The 21992-nt window shown below is 41.7% G+C and overlaps 2 protein-coding genes across 2 annotated transcripts; both read left to right on the top strand.

Moving 5' to 3' along the window:
• Positions 1 to 959: 959 nt before the first annotated feature.
• LOC142408107 (uncharacterized) lies at positions 960 to 9061 on the top strand. The gene is made up of 2 exons (XM_075498146.1): positions 960 to 1094; positions 8920 to 9061. The coding sequence occupies exons 1-2, from the start codon at positions 1056 to 1058 to the stop codon at positions 9013 to 9015; spliced, it is 135 nt and encodes a 44-aa protein (XP_075354261.1). The 5' UTR covers positions 960 to 1055; the 3' UTR covers positions 9016 to 9061.
• Positions 9062 to 9326: 265 nt separating this feature from the next.
• Positions 9327 to 16006, top strand: PTP4A1 (protein tyrosine phosphatase 4A1). The gene is made up of 5 exons (XM_075498145.1): positions 9327 to 9466; positions 11073 to 11165; positions 11560 to 11690; positions 13327 to 13401; positions 14579 to 16006. The coding sequence occupies exons 1-5, from the start codon at positions 9362 to 9364 to the stop codon at positions 14694 to 14696; spliced, it is 522 nt and encodes a 173-aa protein (XP_075354260.1). The 5' UTR covers positions 9327 to 9361; the 3' UTR covers positions 14697 to 16006.
• Positions 16007 to 21992: the final 5986 nt, after the last annotated feature.

The following is a 21992-nucleotide window of genomic DNA, read 5'->3' on the forward strand; positions in this document are numbered from 1 at the left end:
ACTGGGCTGATCTTCCATCTGTAAAACCACAAATCATGATTGTATCTCGACTTAAAAGCACAGAGTAATCTGCGGACAAAACGCGCCAAGAGCTTCCTATTAGTATTAAACTCGCAAAAGAGGTTTTGCAGCCCGAAAGCTGAGGGCCTCAGGGATTAAAACGCATGGAGAGCCGCGACTATTCCACCGCCGTTCAACTTCGCACTCCAGTTCCGACACCGGAGGGCCGCAATACGCCACCCCGCGTCCGGGGAACGGCTCTCCCACCTCCCCCCACCGCCCCGCACCATGTCCCGCTGCCGCAGCCCTCCGCGCCGCTCTTGCCGCCTTCCCCCTCAGCCCCGCCGGGCGCCCTGCCCTCGGCCATCCCCCCCACCCCGAGGAGAGGCCGGCCGCAGCGGCAGCGGGGCGCCCGCCTGCCACCCTGCACCGGGGGCGCGGGGAAGAGTCTAGAACTCGCCGCCCCGGGGGAGCCGGAGGCCGCACCAGACGCTTCCCGGCGAAGGCGCCGGCAACGGCCAGAGGGGGTGGGGCTCCCGCACAGGGTGGCCCCGGCCCGGCCCGGCCCCTGGAGGCGATCCCCGCGCCCGCCCTGCGTCCCGCTCTGCCCCCGCCCCGCCGCGCCGCGCCGCGCCCCTCCCCGGCCCCGCCGCCACCCGCTTCATTCACTAACCGGTTCTCGCCGGCTGCCTCCGCCTCTCGGCTCCCTCCCGCCTCCGCCCAGCCTGCCGGCGCCACGCCCCCCCGGCGGCCTCGCTCCCGCCCCGGACGCGCTGGCGGCGCCTCTAATTGGGCGGGCGCGACGCTCGTCGCCGACGTGCGTGAGCGAGGGGTGGGTCCCGGGGCGCTTGTGCAGGAGGCGGCGCCGAGTGTCGCTCCTGGTGCAGCCGCGTCCGCTCCGCGCCAGCCCGCAGAGCCGCCCGCTGCCGCAGCTGTATGGTCCATCCCCGCTCCGCCGCCGAACCCCCTCCGGCAGCTCCGCGGCCTCCAGCGCCTCCGCGTCCTCCTGGTTCTGCTCCTCCTGCCCCCGGCGGTGGCGCCCGCACCCCGGCTGTATGATCAGGCTACAGTCTTCAATGAGTAACCATATTCCTGTGAGTGACGCCCGCCCGCGCCCCCCTCCCCGGCCCGCCTCCCCCGGCCCCTCGCCCTGCTGGGGGTGCGCCCCGCCGGCTGCCCGCCTGTGCCCGGCTCCCGCGCCTCTCCTCCCCCACCCCGTCTCCTCCATGTTGTCTCTTTGTTCTGTCGCCCGGGCCAAGCCGGCTCCGGGCGGCTTCTCGCAGAGCCGAGCTGGGGCTCCTCTCGGGCGGGCCGCAGGAGAGCTGAGCCAGCCCGGCTGCGGCGCGGCTCGGCCTTCCTCCCGTCCCCGGCGCCTCTCTCCTCCTGCTCCCGCGTGCCGGTGCCCCTCTCCTCTCCTCTGCCGGGAGAGGAGGAGGGGGCGACCTGTCCGCGGCTCCCGAGCGGCCCGGCCCGGGCACAAAGCCGCTTTGTGAGCCTGGCTGCCGCCGGCCCCGCCCGCCGGTGTCTGTCTGGCGGCGTCTGTCGGGTCGCGCCGGGGCGGGTGGCCGCCGGGAAGGGCAGCGCCCCTGCAGCCGGGGCTCCCGCGCCCCTGGGCCGTGTCAGGCCGGCGGTGGGGGCCGGGAGCCCCCTGCCGGGGGGAGGCTGGGGCCGGGCGGCGGCTCCGGGGGACAAGATGGCTCCGCGTCGGGAGCCTGATCGAAGCGTGATGCGAACCCGTGACCGCCGCAGCTGGGGCGACGGCGCGGCCCGCGGGGCGGTGGCGCGGCCGGGGCAGCGTCCCCTCGCCGGGGAGAGACAGGCGAGCCCGGTGCCCCGCGGCTGACGCGGCGCTGGAGGCCGCCGGGGCTTTCCGGGCAAGCCGGGGCTTGCCCGTGGGCGCCCGCCAGCCAGGTGGTGCGGCGGGGAGCGCGGCCGGGCCGCGGCGCTGGTGGCTGGCTGGCTGGCGCGGCCGGCGCTCGGCCCCCGCCGCGGCCCCACGTGTGCGGCCGCCGCCGAGGCGAGAGCGAAGGCGGCCGAGCGGCTTCTTTGTCTCCGGCGTACTCGGGTGGGGAGTCAGAAGTGGCTGCGAGCGAGGACGTGAATCCTTTCCAAAATGAGCTTTATGCAGCAGAGGTGGGGTTGCCCGAACTCACGTATGCAGCCGGCCTTGTTCAGCCTGGGCTTTTAGATGGCTGCTCAGCCGGGGGAAAAGCCCGCAGGGGAGTCATTTAAGTACATGTTGAAGCGGATGTTTCTGTAGCAGTCTGCCATTGACCCTCAGAAGTTCACGAATGTTGTCAAATACCTTGATTTTGACCGAACCTGCTTTTAAGACCTTGGTATCTGGCTTTTCAAGGAAGGCATTTCCTTCTGGAGGTGGATCAGCATCAGTTCAGCATCAGCAGTTTTTGCTTTCCTCATATGCTTGCCTCTTTTTGTTTTGTTTTTCCTCCCCTAGTAATGTCAGTATCTGTGCTGCCTAACGTTAGTGACCACAGAGCAGTGTGTATTTAAGCACAAACAATGCAAGGCTTGCTGGTGGTAGTACACCCTCCAGAAGTAGAGAAGCAAGAAAGACAAAGCATTATCAAAATCAAGTAACTATCGTATAGTAATAGTAGAAGCAGGATTAGTGGCATTTATCTGCAGGTCTTGGTTGCTGTCTGGTAGCCAGCAACCCACATAGATATTATGAGCTGACAAATGCACACTCTTTGTGGCATGAGGGTCCTGTGATTCTGGTGTTTCTTATTGCTGCTGGAGTCAACTTTCCAATATGTCTACCTGCATCTGCGGAGTCTTTCCAAAGCAGTGACTCAGAAGTATGAACCCTGTCTCCTTGTAATCTCATAAAACCGTCAAATCAAAAAATGTGAAGATGACACTTCAATGTCAGCTCTTATTATTCCATTGATGGAACAGCAAACACTTTTGAAATTGTCTTATGGGGACAGAATCGTTTTGGGGGAAATGTGGAAGAAGCAATACAGAAATTACACAGCCATGGGAGGAAATGTGAGAGTGAGAAAGAAAAATGAGTGACAGATGTAGCAGGAGCCAAGGGAGAAGGATGTCATTGTCTTACCGAAACTAAATGTGTCAGTTAGGCAGTAAATAAATAGAATTTAGCCTTATCTAATAACTTCTATCTTGTGAAACCTTCCTGTTATGACAGAATACATGCCACGTAAGAAGGCTGGATCTATCCCAGTGTGTAGGCTGACTGTAAGTGATCACTTCTTCTCTTAAAGATTAACCAGAACACCCAGATCAAGGTATTACTGAATTCTAAACTCGTAGCAGATTGTTGCCTTGTATTTAAAAAATTAAAACTCACTCTATCAGATCAATACAAGAAGTACCTCTGTGTTAAAAGTAAGTCCATAACTCCTTACAGCTTTCTTCACAGACGCAACTTCTTGTTTGACACTCATACCTTTTATTAGACTTGATAAAATACAGCAATAACTGTCTCTTTATGTATATGTTAAATGTCTCATGTATATTGCTTAAAATGTAATGGAATAACTTTTGGGAAGGATGACAGAATTTATGTAGTTTGCTATTGAAGTGACAGTGTTAAGTCATTTTGAGGCTCCTTGCTTTCAGAAACTCAAAAAGAGGATCCATTAGACAGGGGGGTGGAATGGTTTCTGTGATGTCTTATTTTCCCCAGTATCTGTTAAGGCTTTTTTGCATGTTTTTTTTTTTTATGGTCCAAGTGGAAGAGCTAGGAAGACAGTCACATGGCCTCAGTTTCATCATCTCTGGAAGTTGCATTGACTTGTTATACAGGAAGTTTTGAGAATTTTTTCTTCCTTTTAAACTGCATACTTGAACCACAAGAAACATCCTTCCTTCACAGAGCATGTCGTAACAAATTTATCATAAAACCTTTGGAATCTCCTGTCTGTGATGCATGAGTGTATATTTTTTTTTTTTAGGCCATGGGTCGCTTTCTCTGGTCCAAAGTGGGTAGTGTTATCACTGTGGATATCATAATACAGGCATGCATGTGCCCAGTAGAGGAGGTGCATCTTCTCAACAATACTTAATGAAGGTGTGCCTCTGCCTTGCATAATGGCTCTGCAGTTTGTACCCTTTACCTTCCTACTCCTCTTTGTCTGCCTTAGCAGTTGCTACTTAGGCCTTGAGTAGTAAGAGAAAGTCAGGGGTATTTGTCCCTCTGTCCTTCAGTAACTTTTTGTCAGGTAGCAAGTTAGAACAATGAACTTACTTGCAGGTGGTGTTAAATTGTAATGAAATGTAGTTTATTTTAGTTTTCTAGTTTTGAGTCTGTGGTTTCGGTAGGTGAGTCTGTAGCAGGTCTTGACTTCAGAGAATGTGATCCCACATAGTTGATTCTGGGTATAAATGTTTCTGGTCTATGAGCAGGTGGATTGAGCAACTGTGAACAGTCTTGAACACCTTCTGAAGGTAGTGAAGTGTCATGTAACTGTGTAAACAAGCGCTTTTGTTTGCATGCTTCTCAAGATGCTACTGAGTTGTGAACAAGAATGTCGACAGCATGGGATAACCTTACACCTCTCCACTTTCTACATATCGGTAACAATCTAATAGATTACTTTCATAAGCCGTTTTTGCCAGACATGAGTGATTGTTTCAAACCCAGAATTAACATATATGTGTATCTGTCAGTGAAGACAGATACTTTAGCTTCCTGTCCCAAAGAAGGGCATGAATTAACTTTTATTTTCAAGCTGTCTTCCTCTTGCTTGAATAAACTATTCTCTGACTTCTCCTAGCATAAATGATAGTAGATGGTGCAATCATAATTAACATAACTTTATCCCATATTGGACAGGATACCTTCTCTTAATAGGTGGTCCTGGCATATTAACCTTAGTTTTGTTTTCCGAGCTTATTTTGATGGATCTAACAGTCTAAATGTTGTTTGGCTTTCTGTTACTAATAGAAACTGCTGCTTCTGTTTCTAAAACCCTTCAGTGTTAATTTTCCTCAAGGAAAACTCACATGTAAATTGAAAAGAATATTCTGGAGTACCCAATTTGATGGTACAATGAATTGGTGTCATTCTGTTAAAGAAAGTCTTCTACATACAATACTATGCATTTGAGTTTCACTTATGCAGCCTTACGCTTTCATACACTATCTTGACTTTTTTGATAGTTAACTACTTGGTAGGTAAGCTGTCTGAGACAATACAGTAATTTTAAAGCTGTATTTCCAAGCCTCTTGAAAATTGCTCATGTCATTTGAGTTCCCCCTAAGCCTGAGGTGGTCTTCATTACTACAACACTATTTTTATAGCTGATTTCTTATCTTCCAGGTCTTTTTGATGAAGATGAGTGAAGCCTTGTACTCTGGCTTAATGCCATAACACGAACAGCATGCCAGTGTACTACTTGTCTTTAATTTTCATTTGACTCCAGGAACAGAACTAAACTAGGTTGGCAAAGCTGTCTTAGGATAGTACAGTGTGTTGCTGCCTTAAGGAGTTGGTGGGCATGTGGAGCTTTCTGGTTAGCAATGGTGAGAAGTGATGGCATTCACATCAAAGGAAAATGTGAGCTTTGCTCCTTTTATAATGTGGCAGCAGCAGTTGCCAAGGCAAACAGTGAGACTCAAATACATGCTTGGTTAGGTCCTTAGTTGTGTGAATTAGTAAGGTGCTGATGTGTCTAATTGCTAACTGTTAAGTCAGTATTAATGAAATTAATTCATTTGTAGGGGTTAATTACACATCGAACTCAAACTTAACATGGCATGATGTACTTGCTTCAACTTTGTATAAGAATTTGAACTGTGCACCCAGTTTCTAGATGTGATTAACAATCTGCATTAAAAAAGTAGAATTTATTATTTAACTAATGCTTTGCTGCCTGCCTTCCTCCTTACCCTCATGATGAGTTTGTCTGGTATTGTATTGAGTACTCCTAGTTGCATACTAAAGGCAGCCTCCCTACCAGGCTGGATGAATTCTGATGACTTCTTACTTCCTACCTGCTCCTGGTATGGGGTCATGTTAACTGTTTCCAATTACTCTGCATTCTCCCCCCCCCCCCCCCCCCGACTGAAAGGTCTTTTCTTTACCCTAGTGACCCCATTCTATCTCCTTGAGCCCACTTGCATGCTTCTATTTCTGTTTCTGACAGCCTCCACTCCCTCATCCTCTACCAGGGAAAAGGACTGGCTATGATTCCTCTTGGCAGTCTTAAGAAGAGATAAACCTGAGATCTGCCAGTGCGTGTGAAAAGCGGCACAAGACCTTGTGCAGCTGTATCTGCTTAAAGCTGTCGTGTCCCTTCTTGCTGTTCTGCTTCTTAAACTAATTGAAAATGACTTTAAATAAGCTATCTTCAGTTCTTTTTTTCTGTTGCTATTTTAGGTGTTCCCTAGGTCTGGTCCTAGGAGTCTTTTTAATGCACACCTACCTTCTTCTCATGTCTGGTGTGTCAGATGATGATTCTTGGAATTCTTCCGAGTCTGAATTCTTTGGGTTCCTGTTACTCTGTTGGCCTTTGCCTTCAGGGGACTCATCTTACTCCTTTTTTCATGCCTATTATATTTAGAGTTCTCACTGTCCCTCAATTTACCACAAGTAAAAACTGAAAGAGTTTTTTGCAAGTAACTGGCAAACTTAATCCTACAGTCTTTACAGAAATGGTGATGGTAGTATCTCTGGAGTAGCAGCAAAGTGCATGTGAAATTGTCTTATTAGTTTATTTCTCGTATTGGTTAGCAGGGTTTTTTTTTGCAAGCCATGCCTGTGATTAACGTACATCTTAAAACTTCTTACTAAGAAGCTGTCTGAAAACATGAAAAGGATGCCAGGAGGTGTTTGGTCTGCTTTTTCTAAAGGTCCTTTGTAACATTGTGTGATGCAGCTGTACCCATCTGCTACAGTCCAAACTCTTAATAATTATCTTCTCTGTTACTACTACTCCATTACTGAACTTTCCCTTTTCTGGACTTAGGAATGGAGCAAAGACATGTCTACAACATAAAACATTGTTGCAGTTCTTCAAATTGTAGTTCACTTGCAGAACTCCTCTACTGCTAAGATACGTCTTGGAAAACTCAGCAATTATTAGACTATTGATCTGTTGTGACTTCTGCTTAATACTAATCGTTGTTAGATAGACTTACTGTAGTCTTAGGGTATATGGTTTAGTGCCTACAGTGGAGTCTTGGTCTGACTCCAAATCCTAGATGGCAGTTAGCAACCATGACTTATTCGCACATAGCTTTTTCTTCCTGCCCTTTAGTGAAGTGTGTTAAGACATTGGCTATTATCATGACTTATTGTACACTTGTCTTTAGGACCTGATCTTTTGAATTTGCTTTCTCATGGTTAGGAGGCTTTTCAGCACTGGCTGGTTCTTTCATAGTCCTTTGAATGGAAAGGTTTGAGTGTAGAGCACTGAAACACTGTCTCTTCTTATTTTTTTTACGTACACTTGCCCTGATTATATATGTGGATGGATACATAGAGCTGGTTTATAGTTAAAAAAATCTGAACATTGCTACAATGAAGTTACATCTTCTGTTTTAAGACAGTAAGTCTGTGATAGAGATTCTGTAATGCTGCATGCTCAGCTAACCATTTCTGAAGTGTCTTGAGCAATATTTTGTTTGGGCATAGAAATATATGGATTCCTTCCAAAGTTTGGAGTTGACTGGCCAACATAAGTCATTTTTTCTGCTAAATAGCTGTAGGATCAGTGATGTTTCTCTCTAGTACTGAAGTATATTTAGTGGGCGTGTGGTTCAGCTTGTACCTATCTTTTGGGAAACAAAACTTCTCTCTTCTTCCTTTCTGTTCCCTAGGCAGGTATCGTCAACAGCAGTGGAACTGTGACTGGGCACAAAACTAACTCCTCTGCTGTAAGGTTGCACGGTGTATAAAAGCATATATTCTTGGTTCATTTGCATAGCAACATCTGCAAATGAATACACGGTTTGGAGCAGTTCATCAGCTATCTACTTCCTGGTTGTGCGTCTTGCAGTAATTTTCTATGTAAATTTAACCATAGCAAAATAGCACACCACTGGGCAGGAATAACCTGTTCAGTAAACTTGCCTGTGTATGTTTTTAGCTAGACTATTACCACTATCTTGGTATATTAATAAAGTCATGGTGTAGAAAGGCAGTTAAAGGCAGATGAAGGCTGCCATGTGTCTTCAGCCTTTAGTATGGGAAGCGTTCCTTAGTTAGAAATCTGTATGCCTCGAAAGTCTCAAAACATGTTCAGAAGCTCGCATTGTTTTGTTAGACCACAAAGACTTTGCATTTGCTTTCAAGGTCTCCTATTTGAGACAGGTGGATTTAGATGCATTTTTTTTTTTCTACTGGCTGTTCTGTATGTGAATTAATGATGCTAACGTGCGAAGTAAGTCTTTAAGACAAGTGATTCTGCATCTATGTAGAGACTGCTAGTTTTGTTTAAACACTAGAAATTGTCTTATGCTCAGCTTGAATATTCAAGGAATCTCACCCTTGCCTTCATGGGACTACTTAAGGTCAGTGTAACTTTAGTAGGTGTTGTGATGTGTCTCAATTCAGAATGGAAAATACAGTTGTATGGGTATCCTGGAAAAGCTATGCTTTCTATAAATACTGGAGTTCTTAAAACTTGGTCTCTTTTTGCTATGTTTAGCACATTTGAATTGGTATTTTAATACATTTCCGTTTTTAGTGTCGAAACAACCCTGTATGGGAACTTTGTATTAAGTAAATGTATTTATTTTCAAGTAATTCTTGCTAAGAAAGATAACAGGATTCTTAGGCAAACCTAATACTTGAATTAAAAAACAAACCTTCTGAAACTGCTTAGTTGCTCTGCTTTTATTTTTTCATTTTTATAATGCTTGATGTCTTCAAAATAACCTTGCTTCACCTGTGCTCATTATGCTTTTTTTCCCCTCTCTTTACAGCAGTTCTGTGGTGTTCTTGGTCACACATTTATGGAGTTTCTGAAGGGCAGTGGAGACTACTGCCAGGCACAGCACGACCTCTATGCAGACAAGTGAACTGTAGAAATTCATTACTACTCCACCAAGAAGCCCCCCTAAGAGTGGTTGACCAGGATAAGTATTGAATTGAAATTGGCAGAGCATTTAACAACAGAATTCAGACCTGGATGGGGTAAACCTCAGTGCACTGCCTTTCTTTTGCCTCAGTATTACTGGATTGAAGAATTGCTGCTTCTTGTTAGGAGGTTCATTTCATTTCCCATTGCTCCCAACTTCATACTTCCAAGCACTGAGAATTTCACGTGGAGTATAGTGAAGTAGACTTCAGTTTCTCTAAATCACTTCTGTATTAGAATTTTTTTGAATCCTTTCATAATCTTGTTGCATGTTTAAGTAAATCAATATGGCCCGAATGAACCGCCCAGCTCCTGTGGAAATCACCTACAAGAACATGAGATTCCTAATCACACACAATCCAACCAACGCAACCTTAAACAAATTTATAGAGGTAAGGTCAGGACAGAATTCTTACTGGTGTATTTTTTTAATGCCTGAACAGCATGCTATATTTACAATTTCCTTCTTTACTAGTTGATAACAGCTGTGGAAGCCATATGAAGAGGTACTGAGACTGTTTGTATATTGACTTTTTTCAAACACTGATGCCATGCTTCAAAGACCTACAGACAAATCTATTCAGCTATACTTTGGCATTCACAAAAACATACTTCTGGAAGTGAAGCAAAGAAATAATTACACTGTCCAGTATATTGTACATTGTTTAGGTCTGAAAACAGGACTTATCTGGCAGTGTTATGTGTAGAACAATACAAAGATCTGCTAGTGGTAGGAACTCGCATTTAGATTCATCTAAAGTGGTGTAACATTTCCTTGCACCTATTGCATAGTGGTTAAAAAGAGGATAATTCACTATACATGTGAATCAGAACCTTAGGAACAAATAACAGGATTGCAATATGCTTTCACTGCCTATCTCCCTTCAGTATTGGCAGATAGTGGCTCTAGTGTAGCTTAAGAGAATCCTCTGACTGTCATAGTGTCTACTTGAGTGAAATTTGTGGTGGTATACTTGCTCTGCATCTAGAGCTGCTGAAGCTACTTTAAGTGTTTTGGTACATGCTGAAATTGTTTACTGACTAAAGCCAGGTGGCCTGGCATATATTGCTAGTATCTGAATTTGTCATCTAAACCTTGCGTCTAGCATGTTGGAGCTATAAAGTGCAGAGTTAAAAGTGTGTGCATATATGGTAACAATAGGTTCCTCCAAAGTTACCTCCTGGTAAGGTCTGAGTTTGTAATGCAGTCCCTCGTTAGCAAGATTTTAGGTGTATTATACCTCTATTTTGCATTCAGTGTGGGATAATTTACAAGAAACATAGTGAAATAACATTTGCTTGCCTTTATACTCTCACAACTAGATAAAGTATGCTTAGGTTATGCTTCAGTCATATTAACTGTGACAGTTACACTATGAATGATGGGTTGTGTGGGCAGAATGAAGACTGAGACTGAGTGCCTTTTTTTTTTTTTTCCTTTTAATATATGGAGGTTAATAGAGCAAAATGGAAAGTTAAATTTTGTTATCCTCTAGTCATGATAACTCGGGAACTGGAATAAGTTACTGTCCTGTGCTCGTAATTCTTATTAATAAGAGGTGTTACAAACCTGTTGTTTTAAGTAGAGAGAGAGAGGGGGAGGATCTAAACTGGACTCAGAATACTTTCACTGAAGTATGTAGCTTTGCAAACCAGGAAACTTCCTGTTTAAAAGGAATGATCTTTTGGAGATGAACTACTTATTTCATCAGTGTTTATCTGGATTTGATTTTAAAAGAAAAAAGTCTGATCCAACATAACAGTCTTCAGAAATGTTTGCAGAAGAGCTCAAAGGTGTCTGGCATTAGCGCACACAAGTTTTCAGTTATTTCAGCTTTCTGTGTTCTTCACCGGTGGCAAGCTTCACCGGTGTGAGCTTCAGTAGGTAAACTTTTGGAATGAGTTAATAAGCTAACCTGTTGAGACAATTAAATGGTAAGTGAAGTCAGTTTACTCCTAAAGCAGGTGTTGTGGGTTTTTCTCCCCCCCACTCCCTAGGAACTTAAGAAATACGGCGTTACCACAGTGGTAAGAGTGTGTGAAGCTACTTATGACACTGCTCCGGTGGAAAAAGAAGGCATTCAGGTTTTGGTGAGTAGAAGTTGTAGAAGTAGAGTTTAAAACCAACCCACCTCCTTATTCCCCCCTCCGCTCAAAAAAAAAGAAATTTCTTTTTTTTATCAGCTTATTAACTCTACAAGTGTATTCCAGCAGTTGATGGAGGCAAAAGCTGTACAGACATCCTCTCTTGTCAGGAAAAACATCTGGTTTTGAACAAAATCATTTGCTCAATAAAAATGGATTGAAAGGAATATATTCCTAATATTGCTATAGTTATACTATTAGAAAACAATAAGCTTGAGTGGTTGTCTTAGCTGTCAGCTCTTTCATTCATTGCGTCCCCTACTTTTTTTTGTATGCACACAGCATACAAGCATAAAGAGTTCTATATGTATATATTTATGTATCTCATGCTATATTCTAGGATTGGCCCTTTGATGATGGTGCTCCACCATCCAACCAGATTGTTGATGACTGGCTAAACCTCCTTAAAGTTAAATTTCGTGAAGAACCTGGTTGTTGTATTGCTGTACACTGTGTTGCTGGTCTTGGAAGGTGGGTAAAGTTTTAAAGATCTGTTGAATTGCCATCCCTGGTCAGACTTGCTAAGATTTAGTACAAAAGTTTATTTGAGGCAAATGTAAAATAGTCACATGTCCAGTACTGGAATGACCTCACACTTAAAAGTAGTTCAGATGACAGGAAACTGTTGTATGTGTATGTTAGACATAAATGCCTCTTAGTTCAACAGATGATGCTATTATTGCAGCTTTTACACAAAAACTACTGAATGAGGTAAACGAATATATTCTTGTACCAAGCATATTTGATTGTCCCATTGATATTTTTTGTCTTGCTAAGTCTTCTGGGTTTTTTTCTTCTAATGGGTTTGGTTTTTAGTGACTCACCTGTAAGTTTCTTCTTCATTCCTATTTTAGCAGTATTGCCAGTCTCCTTGTACCAAGGGTATTGTAACCATTAGCCACAAACAAGTGGGGTGCTCTGGCACATCAAGACCAATTTTCATCCCCGCTGGGGGACAAAGTGTTCTCCAAGGTCCCAAAGCTCTGGTTTTGTCTCATTTCTAACACTGAGCCTCAAAATTTTTATGGGTGATAACGCTAAATATTCTCCTCTTAGCCCTCTTCCCTTTGCTGCCACTATCTTAAATACAATTCCAACAATTGTGAGAACATAATGGTTTTGCTGCTATTGTTATAGACTACCTGGGAACTAGTTCAAAAAGCATTTGCCATGTTCTAGCCATGTGTTTCAGCATTTCCAATATAAAATGGAGGTTTCTGGTCTTGCTGTCCATAAGCCTGGCTTATCCACTGTTTGCATTATGGCTTGACATGTAACAAAGTTGACTGTAGTGGTGAATGCTACCAAAACAAGTCCTCTTCAGCTGCTTACAGTGATATCTGTTGGTTTTTTCCTCAAAATTGGGCAGTTAACTAGTTGAAAAGAAGATCCTAGCTTTTTATCATGTAAGGTTTAAATCCCTGGACATATAAAACCACTTAAGCTTGCTACTAGATGCACAAGTCTGTTGCTAGTGTGTGGCATGGGGTTTTGTCTTTGGGTTTTTTTAGCCATAAATTGCTAATGTATTTGTTTGATTTGTGTCAAGCTTTCCTAACTGAAAACTGTATTCTGTCAGATGAAGAATACTGTGGCAAGCAAGGAAATCCTAGGGGGTGGGCAGCAGCCTGTGGATTGCATCTGTTCGTAAAACTTGTGACACTAGTTCTAGGACTTGTCAGTTCTTACTGGACCTGACCCCTCTTCTGATTTCTGCTTTTGGGCTCCTGACTGCTTCTAAGGATGCTTGTTTGTGGGAATAGAAACACATATGTGACTCTTCCCCAGGATCAATTGGCTTTGAAACAAATGGGTAAAGTTTACTTGGATTTTATTCCTGCTGTCTTCTCCTATATCTAAAGTCAGATGAACAAAGCTAAGGTTGAACACAGTTAATTTAAACCCCTTTCTTAATGAGGATGGGTAGCTTGAAAACAGATGGTATAATGGCTCACTTAATGTAGAAATGCCTTCTGCTTGTCTTTTTTGCTTCTCCAGGGAAGAAACATCAGCTAGACACAGAAGAACAGAAAAGAGAACTGGGGAAAGTAACCTTTCCCATAAGTATACACTGGCAAATGCTAAACTGATTTTTTTTTTTTACCAGAGCTCCAGTCTTAGTTGCTCTTGCGCTGATAGAATGTGGAATGAAGTATGAAGATGCAGTGCAGTTCATAAGACAGTAAGTGTGGAGCTAACATCTAGTTGTTTCTAAGATGTAACACATTCATATATCCTTGGGCACTAAAGGAAATTCTGAATGCTGTTCTTGTCTTTTACTCCTTTTTTTTTTTGTTGTTGTAAGATATTTAGTATATACGAACTTTTTAACACACATACTGCATACAGTCAATGTTGTAGGACTTGGCCTGTGGGATGGATATTTTCTGTTTCTGTGGAAACCAGAACCAGTAAGTAATTATTGAGCAAGTTTAAAAAAAACCTAACCCCCCAACTTTTAGTTAGATCTGCAGGGTTGTCTTTATTATTTGTACATATGAGAGGCAGAATACCTTTGAAATTTAGGTTCTGTCTGGTAGCTAGAGCCAACACTTACCCATGTTTGTGGATCCTTTCTTCTGTATTGGATCAAAGTGTGCTAAACAGTTCCTCCTAGTTTTTCCTGGTAGTCTACTAAAGAAAAATATTTCCTTGGATTTTTTATAAATATATGTAAGTTGGATGAGAACAATTTTAGTCTCAATGCCTTAACTTTGCAGGTTTCAGCTATATTTAAGAGAAGCTGTGGCTCATATAAACAATACCAAAATACTTCTTGCATAATTGTCAAGCCTTTAAAGAATGAAATTCAGTTTGTACATCTTAATAGGCTGGTGTATATAAAGTGAGGTATAGGAAGCCAGGTACATATTCTGAACACTCAACAAAAATGTACCCCTTTTTCTCACACTTCTGTTTTGAGAAAACCAAGAAAGCTCAATTTCTGTTCAACTTATTATGGGGAGTTATAATGTTTATGTACTTTCTTATTATTGTACTATTCTTCATAATCATTTTAAGAGACTGAATAACTTCAGCTTTCTTAAGAAGACTATCACATGTGCTCTATAGCTTTCTTTTGAAGTTTCTTCTAAAGATCTTAATGCAAGATCTTTGGCTTGTGTATATCAGATGTTAAAACGCTGTCTAAAATGCTATGTGGTCCAATGAGGTATTTGTGAAAGGAAGCTACCACCCTCTTTCCTGGCACTTAACTTTTAATTACCCTTATTTTGGTTACAGTCTTGACTTAATGGTGTTTTTTCAAGTGAACTAAAAATATTTTTCTCTGGTTGGTAATATTATTTCACTGGGCAGTAGATTAATGTTCTATTTAAAATATTTTTTCCTCCATCTAGGAAGCGGCGTGGAGCTTTTAACAGCAAGCAACTTCTGTACTTGGAGAAATACCGCCCCAAGATGCGTCTGCGTTTTAAAGACTCCAATGGTCACCGAAATAATTGTTGTATTCAGTAAAGCTCAACAGCCTATAGTACTTCTTTGGGATTAGGGATGGAAACTAGAATTAAGCAGACTGCATGCCAAACACATGAGTCTGATATTTTTTAGCAGTAAAGAAAGCTTCCTTAGGAGTATTTAATAGGCTAAAGGCTTAGTAGAAATGCAACTTGTATGTTTAGATAAATATCCATCTGTTTGGAGACCCAGTAAAAGTTTTTGCTGTACTCTGTTTCTGAGCTGTCTCCTTGTTCATTAATTACCAGTTCAAATATCCTTTAATCATGCCATTGAGTCTTACCCACCTAGTTTCACTACTAAAAATTGTGGTACTAAAATAAATCAATCTTATCACCTGAGATTAGGTGCCAAAATACCTAGCATATCAGCTACGTGTCTTTCCTTATAAATGAATATAGTTCTGACGACGTGAGAACTACCAGCTTATCTGGACCTTACTATCTTTTTTTCTACAGTCATTTCAATATTGAAGAATATGGCCTCTAAGACAGTCTTGCCTGCTCACTGTATGTTTTGTCTCCCACAATCGCACTAGAATTATCAGGATTTGCACAGTCTGTCTTTTTAATACTATGAATTACAGCAACATTTTACCCCAGCGTCTGTACTTTTCTGTTATCCGAACCTCTCCATTTTACAAATCATCACTCTCTGGTTACTCATGTAGAAAATCTTTTAAATTGTACAGAAGCACACAAGTCTTTAATGTCTCCAGACAAAAAAGCCTTACAGTAAAATTAATGTTGGCACTTCATGTGCAACTTAACAGAGGGCCTGAAAAGGTTGGGAGGGGCTATTTAATATTTCTAGTAAAATGTTGCCTTTGTCTTGTGCAGGAAGTATAGAATATGCCCTTTACTTCAGTAAATATTTTTTTAAAATGTAGAAATGCTTTGTTATTGTAGCTAAAAATTCTTAATCAGAAAATTTCTGACAAATCTTGTAGTTTCTTTTACTGTACCTATTGAAAGTTGTTTACCAACTATTGCTTTGTTGAAAGTGTGATTTTTTTTTTTTCTTTTGTTTTTCCTCCTTGAGTTTCTGCTATGACTTGGGCAGACCTCTGTAATATTTTGTATGCCTTTCAAGCTGCGTAACTTAATATTTGGATACTTGATAATTTGTTTTATTATGTAATTGATAAAATGGTGATGTGTATTAATGTTAGTTCAACCATATATTTATACTGTCTTGGGAATGTGTGGTTATAGTTCTGTGGGAGAAATAATTTTGCCAGTGTTCACCAGCTTGTAAAATCTAGTGCGAGAGCTTAAACATCTAAATAAATACTGAAATGCACTTACAAAGTTTGCTGAAATGCTTATGACTTTCACTTATTTTTGTGTACCTTGTCAGCAATCTTGAGGTGCCCAAATTCAGAATCTATCCAGGCATCTGTTTTCTTTTTTTAAATCTGGGCCTGAATGTCCCCTTTGCTGTAATGTTTGGTTTGCTCATAAATAAATGTGGAAAAAAATGAATAGCAGAAAGTACAGTATTCCTTATGTAGCTTACTTGTGACTTCCCTTCCCCAATACTAAAATGGGTTACTTGCTTAGTGTTCTTGAAACTGTCTTTGCAGTAAATGCAGAAAAGTATATGTATCTGTAAAGCTCGGAGAACACTTGTATCAGTAGCATAAGAATTTAATTACAAAATAGTATGATACAATGCTTCATTGTCAAGACTGAAGCTATGTCCAAACAGAAGATATCCACAAAATTAAGTGAGCTAAGACCTGTGCAAACTTGAGTTTTCAGAGGGTGGTGAACAAACTTCCCGATAAGAACTGGAAGATGCTGAGGTGCTGTTCTTACTAGATAAGCTCAGGCCCATGTCTGCTTAAAATTAAGCTATGGTTAAACGTCTTGCCTTTCTTGTAAATGGTGAAGTGGGATGCTATGAACACTAAGCGTCAATGAGAGCTCTGAAGGATTGCTTTTGGAAAGGTATAGTCTCATTATAAAGAGCACTTTGAAATTCTGTATGATTTAATAATGTCTGAAACTGAATATAATTTAGCTTAGTCTGTAAAGAGTATACAAATTCTTAACTAGTTCAGCTTTCCTTTGGAAGTTAAACTTGTTTTAAAGGGTATTTTGATTAAAGCAATACAGCTTCATTTGGCTGAGGAAAATAAGGGCTTTTCTTTTGGAAGAACATCCAAAGTAATCAATTGTGTAAAGACAAAACCTATAAAAATTCTGTAACTCAGCAGTTCAGCGAGCTGATACAAATCATAGAATCGTAGAATCATTTAGGTTGGAAAAGACCTTTAAGATCATCGAGCCCAACCATTAACCTAGGACTGCCAAGTCCACCACTAAACCGTGTCCCGAAGCACCACATCTACACGTCTTTTAAATACCTCCAGGACTGGTGACTCAACCACTTTCCTGGGCAGCCTGTTCCAATGCTTGAGAACCCTTTTGGTGAAGAAATTCTTCCTAATGTGCCAGAGGTGGTTTACATTGGACAACTTGAGGCCATCTCTTGTCTTACGGCTTCTTACTTGGGAGAAGAGACCAACACCCACCTCATTACAACCTCCTTTCAGGTAGTTGTTTAACACAGATTAGTATATGAATAGAGTTAAAAATATTAATTTGGTCACTCATGGAACTAGGAGGAATCTGTAAAGCGACTACCAGTAAAATGCCTGTGATTTTTTTACTTACTTAATAGTGCAATTTCTGTACATCTATCAGATTTTGCTGTGTTTCTGCAGGATTTATGTGGGTAGGGAGGGCTGCGTTTAGATTAAGAGCTCTAACATGTTAATGATGGGAGCTTGGTCCTCTGAACTATTTAAACTTGAGACTGGGCTTGACTTTAGTTGATTTCAGTAAATTGAGATTTCTAAAGAGGAAAAACTTTTGCATAATGAGTGTGTGTTTAAAGCAAAAGTCAAGTCAACTGTTTCCACATTTAGACATGAATCCCTAAGGAACAGAAAATGTCTCTTCCCCTTTTGTCTAACAACTCTGGTAGGTTTTAGGGACTAAAATGTTGACTGTACTCAAAATGTGAAGATAAGATTGCAGGTGGAAGTACATAAAGCAAGTTTAATAAAGTTCTATATAATTTATATGAATTTACAAATAAAAGGGAAGAAAAGCTTAAATGGAATTTCTGTATGCTCACTTAAGGCTAAAGCCGCACATGGAAGACAGGCTCTACTGTTACATGTAATTCTAGATGTTTAGAATAACTATATAACTGCTTTGTCCTTTCTTCAAGAGTTATCTTGTGGCAGTCCTTAACTACATAATAGCACATTCTTGTCTACTAGACTATGTTTTGTGCTGTGGACCTAATGGCTTGGGTGAGTATGGTTTGTAAATGGTGGTAGTATTTATAGGATTCCTTAGCATGTAGCAGAAGTTAAATATTTATGGGAAATAGGGGGAGCGGGAGAGCATGATCCTGCAATTATTGCAGCAGAAAACTCATGGGTTCTCTATATTGATGGGTTCTCTCTGTCGTGTAGTCCCTAAAAAATGCTGAGGGAAGATAGTCAAACAAGATATTCTGTAACTGGATATCCAAAATCAGGTATACTCTGATTGATTTGCATGATTCTCAGAAGTGCTGAGCAGTCAGTTTCAACAAGTCTAAAAACTGTACTTAAATATATATGAAATTATTAGTACTATGTATTTCTGAACAGTGCTGAAGCATTTCAGACTGAGTACTCAAAACTATTTAATACTTCTGATTGTTAATCTCCCTGGTCTTCAGTTCTCCATGGATAAAAATCCATTCATTCCAGTCCTCACGTAAGGAGGGCAGTTGTGAAGATAAGCAGTAATTTCTGAAGTAATCACAGCCATCTGTATTATTGCAGAAGAAACAGTAGGAAAATGTGTAATTCTGTATTGAGTACAAATTCTAGGTTAGACTTGAGATCTTTTCTGGCCATAAGAAAAGTAGTAAAGCACTGCTTGTTCATGTGGCCATTGTTCATCCCTGCAAGTGAGATGGGGGAAAAATCTTGGGTAATTAGGTATTTGTACTTGAGAGGGCCAGGCTGAGGTTTCATAGATGACCTCACCTGTATCATTTTTAAGCTTCTGAGTGCTTGATTGTGAAGCATTAATAACACTGTTTTTTCAACATTTTTTTAAAATATGTGCAACACAAATAGTTACTGAGAGCTAGTATTCAAAACAGTATTTTCAATTTGTTGGGATTTTGCTGTATTGTTAAGCAAGTATTTTCTGTAAGTATGGGGGAGGTTGTCAAACTGGAAATCAGTAATCTATTTGGAAAAACATTATCTTTTTGTACATATTTATGTAAACCCTACTGAGGTTATCACCACTGTAATAAAAAGAATAGGTATAATTTGCAAGTTGAATTCAAATCTTAAACTCAGGCTGAAATTTGGTGGATTTTTTAATAGCTGGCAGGGACTCATCTAAACAAATATGGACTTTTACATGTGAGTAGAGGCTTCTGTTACACTCAGTGGAAGGGATTTGGCACTTCTCAGGCAACTAATATGCTAAGAGAGACACCTAAAACAGGTTAGATGAAGAGCTCTCTAAAGGTGAGAGCATAGTCAGTAAAGGGAGCATGGAAGAGCAAATTCAGTTTGCAGTGTTGTTATCTACAGATAAATTAAATATCTCACCTAACTTGTCTAAGTGCAATAGTTCAAAGTATCAGGTAAAGTACTGGGTATTTCTCTCAACATACCCTGCTCTTAATGTGTAATAAACATTGACAATTATAACCTGATTTGATTTTTACTGATACAGATTTATGCTACAGGTAAGCCCAGCAAGCCTTATTAGGCATTATTTTCCTCCTGATGATCACCTGCATGAATGCTGTTAATTTTGATAGATATTGTTCTAATGCATTCTGTCCTCAATGCATTGATAATTAATTATCTCAATAACAACACAAGTTAGTTATCGGTGGAAAACATCTTTGTGAGGTAATAGTGGTTAAATAGTGGTCTGACAAGAAACGATAAGGATAGTGCCAGAAGATCAAGTTGCCTGCTTCAATTTCTGATTCAAATGAGAACTCTTTCAGCTGAAGAAAAACAGATACTACAGTGTGTAGGTACATAGGAATGCTCAACACAGAAATAAATAGTAGAAGACATTCAGTCTCAACACTACATGTAACCTGTATCAGTGTAATAAAACCAAAATACATATATGGAAAGGGTATTTTCTGGTGGGCTGGAGTCAATTGTACTTAATTGGTGGAGTAACAGCAGTAGCAGATCCTTATCCTTCATATAAATTTGCACATGACAATACTTTGTCAGTGAGTTTCACAGATGCTTGTTCTGAAGAAGACAGAACTTGAATCACATTTGGGCTTTGGAGGAGAAATAATTGAAGACAATAAACTCTTCTTCCCAATCCACAGGACCATAGTTATGATACTGATCTGAACAGGACAGTGCCGCTTCAGCACTGTCACACACTTCATTGGCTGGTACTAATAGGAGGCTGCACACTACTTAGTTTGCCTTCTTCAATTCCCCAGTAAATCTGTGCATTACAAGGTAGGGCATGCAAACCCTGAACTTACCTTTAACATTTCAATTCAACTCTCCAACAACTTTCAATTCATCCTAGTAAAAACACATAAAGGCAATGGGGGCATAGCAGATCTGCAAAACCATGAAGGGGTTCCCTTATACTGCAAGTACAATCATCCCTTTAAGCTTGATATACAAGGTTTTCTACAGTAACACACCCCTCGCATCCCAGGGCTGGGCTACCCTGCTCTCGTCTCCACCATTTGGTATGGTGGGATTCTCACTTCTCCCTTCCTTCTAACAGGCAGTTCCTTGTAGGATGCTATGGAGGATGGGTACCTGACATAGCCTTGATGCTCATGGGCACTGCTTCAGGTCTCCCCACACCGAAGATCTCTGCACCATGTCTTTATCCAGGCAGGATTAATTTGGCTAACGGGCAGGCTTTTTTTCTAGGCAGGCACTTGGTGGCCGTTTCCCATTTTAATCTCATCAGTCAGACAATTTTATAATAGCCAACCACTTTGTGTTGTTAAGGAGGCTATCCTTCTGATGGAGAGCATGCAAACTTCCCTACATTTTTTTTTACTCACAAACCTGACAACCATTTTTACTTCTCCCATTCTCAAGCTTCATTCAGATGTCTGATCTCAGTTAGCTTTCTGCTGCGTAAGGCTTGTTTCATACCTTGAAAGTCTTGACCTCCCAAGTTCTTGACTTCCTTATTTTGTTCCCGTTTTCCCTGTCCAGAAATTCTTGGTCATTTCTATTTCACTTGTCTACTTGTCCTCAAAACTCCCCTCTGAACTTCCTTAATTGGTACCTAGGTTTCTTCACTGGAAAAAATTAAGAAGTATTATTGAATGGCATTTGATGTTTACATTCCTGTCTCAATTGTCTTCCAGCACCACCAAGTATTTATGCTACTTTAAACTTGGGTCTCAGTAAGTTCTATTAAATAGCAAGCCCTTCCCCCTTGGAAATGTAAAAGGACAAAATTGGGAGGTTCTGAGCCAAGTCAGGGAATGAGAGAGAATTATCATATATTCTTGGGTTGAAGTAGTAGAATGTTTTCGAAGGAAATCCCCTAATTGTCCCATTTAGAAACACAGTAATTTAGATTGGACAAAACATTAGGAGGTGATCTAGTCCAACCCCATGCTCAAAGCAGGGCTAACTTCACAATTAGATCAGGTTATTCAGGAGACTGTCTAGTCAAGTTTTGAATACCTCCAAGGACGGAGATAACTCAGCCCCTCCAGACATCTGTTCTAGGGTTTGACTGCCCTCCCAGTGAATATTCTTCCCTTGGTAGCTAGTCAGAATTCTCCTGGATGCAATTTGCCTGTTTCTCCCACTTTTTCACTGTGACCCCCAAGACAGTCTGTCTCTTCCTTTCTACATCCTCCTGCTAGGTAGCTGAGCGGGCAGTAAAATTCCCTCCTTAGCCTCATCTTAAGGGTGAAGAAACACAGATCTCTCAGTATGCCATATGCTCCAAGCCTCTAATCATCTCGGTGACCCTCCACTGGGGTTCACTCCAGTTTGTCAATATTTTGCTTGTACTGGGGATCTTAAATCTGGACACAGTACTCCAGATGTGGTCTATAATCACTTCCCTTGACCTGCTGCCTGCTCTCTTTCTGATGCAATCTTTCTATCCAATTTGACCAGCAGGTCCTTTCTGCAAAGCTGCTTTCCTGCCAATTGACCCCCAGCCTGTACCAGTGCATGGGCTATTACATCTCAGATGCAGGATGTACATAAATGACATCTGTTGCTCTCCT

The sequence above is a fragment of the Mycteria americana genome, chromosome 3 (assembly GCF_035582795.1).
Source record: "Mycteria americana isolate JAX WOST 10 ecotype Jacksonville Zoo and Gardens chromosome 3, USCA_MyAme_1.0, whole genome shotgun sequence".
NCBI lineage: Eukaryota > Metazoa > Chordata > Aves > Ciconiiformes > Ciconiidae > Mycteria > Mycteria americana.

Coding starts and splice junctions, on each gene's coding strand:
- LOC142408107 (XM_075498146.1), top strand. CDS start 1,056: ATGATCAGGCTACAGTCTTCAATGAGTAACCATATTCCT. Junction 1,095..8,919: donor CAATGAGTAACCATATTCCT/GTGAGTGACGCC, acceptor CTCTCTTTACAG/CAGTTCTGTGGTGTTCTTGG.
- PTP4A1 (XM_075498145.1), top strand. CDS start 9,362: ATGGCCCGAATGAACCGCCCAGCTCCTGTGGAAATCACCTACAAGAAC. Junction 11,166..11,559: donor AAGAAGGCATTCAGGTTTTG/GTGAGTAGAAGT, acceptor GCTATATTCTAG/GATTGGCCCTTTGATGATGG. Junction 11,691..13,326: donor TGTGTTGCTGGTCTTGGAAG/GTGGGTAAAGTT, acceptor TTTTTTTACCAG/AGCTCCAGTCTTAGTTGCTC.